The 6,000-nt window shown below is 49.6% G+C and overlaps 1 protein-coding gene across 3 annotated transcripts in view; it reads left to right on the plus strand.

Moving 5' to 3' along the window:
* vaspb (vasodilator stimulated phosphoprotein b) overlaps nt 1-6,000 on the plus strand; it is a 131,733-nt gene extending 125,733 nt beyond the window's left edge. For all 3 annotated transcript variants that reach the window (XM_063059899.1, XM_063059901.1, XM_063059900.1), the window contains 3 exons: nt 232-298; nt 2,971-3,028; nt 5,685-6,000. In XM_063059899.1, the coding sequence (XP_062915969.1) occupies nt 232-298; nt 2,971-3,028; nt 5,685-5,719 (160 nt within the window). In that variant the 3' untranslated portion in view covers nt 5,720-6,000. The remainder of the gene's footprint in view (nt 1-231; nt 299-2,970; nt 3,029-5,684) is intronic.

A 6,000-nucleotide genomic window follows, 5' to 3' on the forward strand; every position in this document is an offset into this window, starting at 1 on the left:
TTCTCGACCATAAGACCAGGCCCTGCCTTGGCTGAGGGAAGGCCGAGGCCGTATTGACTAGGTTGCCATGGTAACCATCACCTCTGCTCAGTTGTGTGGAGTTTGCTGCTGTGCCTATTGCTCGCGTGCCTCTCGCGCCGTTTCTCTGTGCGCCTCCGTGATGCCCTGGACCGTACGTCATACTTTGGCGTTTGCAGATGCATTTCTCTCTCTCTCTCTCTCTCTCCCCAGAGCGAAGCCCGCCCAGAGCGCTAACGAAGCGAGCTCGGAAGATGGCGATGCCGATCGGATGAAGCAGGTGAAGTTCCCCTCGCTGCTTGCCGCCCGCTACCCCCCCTTAAAGATTAGTCTTATTTCTCACCTGTGCATCGAAGCCCACGGTGAATCACGTCGTTTCCGCCAGCAACCAGCACAGTCTGAGGACGTGCTGGGGGCAGCCTGCAAGTGCCGCCATGCTTCTGGTGGCAACGTGGTAGTGCAGGGGTTAACGTAACGCTTTACGGGTCCTCGGGATGTTTCGCTTCCCCCCGCATTCCAAAGATTAGGGCTACTACGTTGTGGGCACGTTATGTTGCCCACTGGAAGTTGGCAACTCTCTTCCCCTCTGTCTTGTCTCCCCGGGGCTGTTCCTCCCTGGGTCTTGCTCGTCTACAACAGTGGTCCCCAACCTCCAGGCCGCGGGCCGATACATTGCCGCGAAGAATGCAGCGGTACAGCAATAGTCGGAACGCACCCAGCACATCTTTAAGAAAAAAGCCGAAATAAACAAGCTAATTAATTAGGTAACACACATCAAAGTTGCTGGTGAACGCAGCAGGCTAGGCAGCATCTCTAGGAAGAGGTACAGTTGACGTTTCGGGCCAAGATTAGGTGCCACCCGACACATAAACGTCGGCCCAAATCAGAGGCGACGCAGTTGACGATCACCTCTGATCTGGGCTGACATTTACGTGCCGGGTGGCACCTCATTAATTAGCTTGTTTTTCTTGGCTTTTTTCTTAGAGACATGCTGGGTGCGTTCTGGCTACCGCTGTACCAGTGCATTCTTCGCGGCAATGTATTGGTCCGCGGCCCGGAGGTTGGGGACCACTGGTCTACAAGGCTACAGGCTCCTGCCTGTGACCAAGCCTGGCTGAGCCATGCTGTCAGAGAAATTCTCTTCTCAGCAAGACCTTTCAGGAACAGCTTCTTCCCCTCCGCCGTCAGATTTCTCGGTTTTTCAGGAACACTACATCTCGATTTTGCACCCTGTTTTCCACTGTTTATTTAATTTTTTAAAATATTTTTCTTGTGACTTAATAATTTTATGTCCTATAATGTACCGCTGCCACAGTGAGGCCCTCTGTTAGTTGGACTTTGTATCCTAGCTGTCTAGATACACAAGCCAGGGCAGTACAATACGGAGATCAAGCTTTGCCCATGTAGCGGGCTCCCCCTCTCCACGCAGCCGATGAATCTGAAGAAGTGGCAAAAACCGATACAGTTTGAGACCAGCAGCGTCACAGGAGTTGCCAGTCAGTGTAGGGCTGCCTTCGGGACTCCAGCTTCGGATTTTTCCCTCGGGGTTCACCCCCGAAGCCTTCCCCGCGAGTGGGTAGAGCCCCAATCAGCGGAGGTTTGAGATCAGAGTTTTCCTTCTCCTGGAGGAGTTCCCAACCGCGGCTGGTGCCTGAAACAACTGGTTTTAAAGAGCCAGTAACCCACCTTTGCCCCTTCTCCTGTAGCTAGAAACGGTTCCACTGGGCTTCGTCGCTAAGACACGCGTGAAGTCCAGGAGCTGGGTGTGGTTGTCAGAGGCTATTGGTTGTAAGGTACACGTCACTGGGAGCATTTAATAGGTAGTGGAAGCTACAATCCCGGCTATAACAAATTTAAGGAACCCGCTGCCACACAAAACGTATTTCATGATATATGTCGGTGATAATAGACCTGATTTGGATTTTGGAGATATTAAATTGCCCGCATATTTTCTACTTGTTTTCCATAAGGTATAAGACATAGGAGCAGAATTAGGCCGTTTGGCCCATCGAGTCTGTCCTGTAATGTGGGATCCGCAATACTTTGAGGATTTTTCTCCTCCCACGACCAACATCCCAGCCTATCGTGACCGGTTCAGTATCATTGTGGGAACTTGCTCTGCGCTAATTAGTTAAAGATTAAAGATTGGTTTTATTTGTTGCACATACCTTGAGAGATGCAGTGAAATGCGGCGTTTGTATCCAACGACAACAGTCTGGGGGTTGTACCTGGGGCAGCCCCAAGGGTCGCCACACTTCCGCCACCAACACAGCATGCCCACGGCTCACCAGCCCTAACCCGTACGTCTTTGGAATGTGGGAGGAAACCAGAGCACCTGGAGGAAACCCACTGTACGACCGTACAAACTCCTTACAGACAGCGGCGAGAGCTGAACTCTGTGCGGTGATGACCACTACGCTACCACGTTGCCGTGGTTACTGCAGTTCCTCGGAGACCAGGATTCGGGAAGTGCCGGACTCCCACCTCCCATCTCCCTCATAGCCCCTTCGCCTCCCCTCTTGCCCTCCCTCCCCTTCACCACTGACTTGCAAAAGAGCACTACAACGCAGAAACAGGCCCTTCGGCCCATCCAGTCCATGCCAGAACTGCTGTTTGGCCTAGTCCCATCGACCTGCACCATAGCCCTCCATTCCTGCCCAGGTACTTATCCAAATCTCTCTTCAATGTTAAACCCACATCCAGCACTTCCATCAGCAGCTCATTCCACACTCTCCCCACCCCTCAGGTTCCCCTTAAATATTTCACCTTTCAACCTTAACCTATGACCTCTAGTTCCGGTCTCTCCCATTCTGAAGGGAAAAGGCCTGCTTGTATTTACCCTATCTATACCCTTCGTAATTTTGTATCCCTCTAGAAGACATCCCCTCATTTTCCTGCACTCCAGGGATTTAATCCTCTGTTTTTTTTTCCCCCACCGTGTTTCCTGTCCAGGAGCTGCTGGAGGAAGTGAGGAAGGAACTGCAGAAAGTCAAAGAGGAGATAATTGAAGGTAGGGGCTTGGTGCATTAATGAGGGTGCCTGGGGAAGTGTGCCCTGATGGGATCAGATTGGTTTGCTGCAGACCATAAGGGATAGGAGCAGAATTAGGCTGCTCGGCCCATTGAGACTATTGCACCATTCAATCATGGCTGATTGACTCTCGGTGGCCACTTTATTAGGTACACCCGTACTCCTCATCAATGCAGATATCTAATCAGCCAATTGTGGCAGCAACTCAATGCATAAAAGCATGCAGACATGGTCAAGAGAAAATCTGCAAGAAGGGTCTCGGCCCAAAATGTCAACTGTACTTTTATTTTTCATGGATGCTGCCCGGCCTGCTGAGTTCCTCCAGCATTTTGTGTGTGAGACATGGTCAAGAGGTTCAGTTGTTGTTCAGACCAAACATCAGACTGGGGGAAGAAATTTGATGTGAGTAACTTTGATCAGGGAATGATTGTTGGTGCTAGATGGGGTGGTTTGAGTATCTCAGAAACTGCTGATCTCCCAGGATTTTCATGCACAACAGTCTCTTGAGTTTACAGAGGATGGTGTGAAAAACAAAAAAAACACCCAGTGAGCAACAGTTCTGAGGGTGAAAATGCCCCGTTAATGAGGAGAATGGCCAGACTGGTTCAAGCTGACAATGACTCAAATGACCACATGTTACAACAGCGGTGTGCAGAAGAGCATCTCTGAACACACAACACGTCAAACCTTGAGGTGGATGGGCTACTGCAGCAGAAGACCACGAACATACACTCAGTGACCACCTTATTAGGTACAGGAGGTAACCGTAACCCTCACTAATCAAGAACCTATTTGTTGGTGAGCTGAGTGTCATTGCCGACTAGGCAGGGCAGTGAAGAAGGTGTTGGGCACGTTGGCTTTCATCAGTCAGGCCACTGAGCTCAGGCTTTGGGACGTTATGTTACAGTTGTACAAGACATTGGAGAGGTTGTGCTTGGAGTATTGTGTCCAACTTCCATTATCTGGGCATCATTACACAGGAAAGATTTGTGAAATTGTTGCCAGGACTCGAGCACCTTGGTCACAGAGAGAGATTGGGCAGACTAGGACTTCAGCCCCTGGAGCACAGGAGACCGAGGGGTGACTTTACAGCATTCATTTCCAGAGGACTGGAACCTAAAAGCAAGGATGGAATGTTGAGACTTTATAAAGCGCTATTGGGTCCTCGCTTGGACAATTGTGAGCAGTTCCGGCCCCCTTATCGAAGAAAGCATGTGCCTGACATTGGAGGGGGTTCAAAGGAGGTTCACGAAAATGATTCTAGGATTGAACGGCTTGTCAAATAAGGAGCGTTTGATGGCTCTGGGCCTGTACTCACTGGAATTCAGAAGAATGAGGGGGGGATCACATTGAAACCTATTGAATGCTGAAAGGCCTCGGCAGAGTGGATGTGGAGAGGATGTTTCCTCCAGTGAGGGAGTCTAGGACCAGAGGACACAGCCTCAGAATAGAGGGGTGTCCGTATAGAACGGAGATGAAGAGAATTTTCTTTAGCCACAGAGTAGTGAATCTATGGAATTTGTTGCCACAGGCAGCTGTGAAGGCCAAGTTTTTTTTGTATTTTTAAGGCAGAGGTTGATACATTCTTGATTGGTCAGGGCATGAGGGATGGGGGAGAAGGCAGGAGTTTGGGGCTGAGAGGGGAATGGATCAGCCATGATGAAATGGTGGAGCAGACTTGATGGGCCAAATGGCCTAATTCTGCTCCTATACCTTAAGGTCAGGTAATTTTCTTTGGAGCATTGAGGGGAGACGAGAAAGCAATTAATTCCATTAGCAGAGATTGAACATTAAAACTAAAAGTTAGAAATAGTCAACAGGTCGGGCAGCATCTGTAACAGGAAGTTCATGAGAGTGATCCCAGGAATAACAGGGTTAGTGTGTGAGCAGCGATTAAAGGCTCTGGGCCTGTACTCACTGGAGCTTAGAAGAATGAGTGGGGAGGGGGAGGAGATCTCCGTGAAGCCTATCGAGTGTTGAAAGGCCTGAACACAGTGGATGTGGAGAAGCTGCTTCCTGTAGTGGGGAAGTTCAGGACCAGAGGGCACAGCCTCAGAATACGTGGACATCCTTCAGACCAGAGATGAGGAGGAATTTCTTTAGCCAGGGTGGTGAATCTGTGGAATTCTTTGTCACGGACGGCTGTGGAGGCCAAGTCATTGGGTTTATTTAAAGCGGAGGTTGATAGCTTCTTGATTAGTCAGAGTGCTAAAGGCTACGGGGAGAAGGCACCAGAACGGGGTTGAGAGGGATAGTACATCAGCCATGATGGAATGGTGGAGCTAACTTGATGTGAGGATTGCCAGATTCTGCTCCTGTATCTGATGATCTCCTATCAGGGGAAACAGAGTTAATGTTTCACCTCAGAGGTTTAGATTTTGTGATTGGGAAAATATTTCCCCTCTCCAGAGGCAGGTGAAACCCCCCCCTGCCTGAAGGCGAGGCAGAGGCCCTCGCTGTATGTACACAGTACTGGGAATAGACTTAAAGAGCAGGGCCGTGTTAGGCTATGGTCTGTTGCAAGGTTGGTGTTTAGACAGGGCACCTCCTTTCCTCTGCCAGCACAAAGACGATGGGCAGAGTGGCCCGGTGTTGCCACTTTCCTTAACACCCTTCTACCGTTGTCTGCCTTCCAGCTGTTCGGCAAGAGATGCGGCGCCTGACTTCATAAGAGTTTTCGTGTCAGTAGCAGCAAACGTCGGTCCTGCCAGCAACCAGAGATGAGCCCACTGCGTGGCCAAGGAGCACAAAGACTTATTTTTAAAATTTTGAAAAGGAAAAAAAAAATAGTCTGGATGGGGAATGATAAGCACACCTCTAACCCAGTTTCAACGATGAGTTTCTGTTTGTTTCATTTGTGCCTTTATTAATTCTGCCTTTTATTTTTGGAATTCTTGATTATCACTCAAGGTATGTATGACTTTCCTCATATTAAAATAGCGGTGAAGGTTT

Source organism: Mobula hypostoma, chromosome 10, assembly GCF_963921235.1.
Source record: "Mobula hypostoma chromosome 10, sMobHyp1.1, whole genome shotgun sequence".
NCBI lineage: Eukaryota > Metazoa > Chordata > Chondrichthyes > Myliobatiformes > Myliobatidae > Mobula > Mobula hypostoma.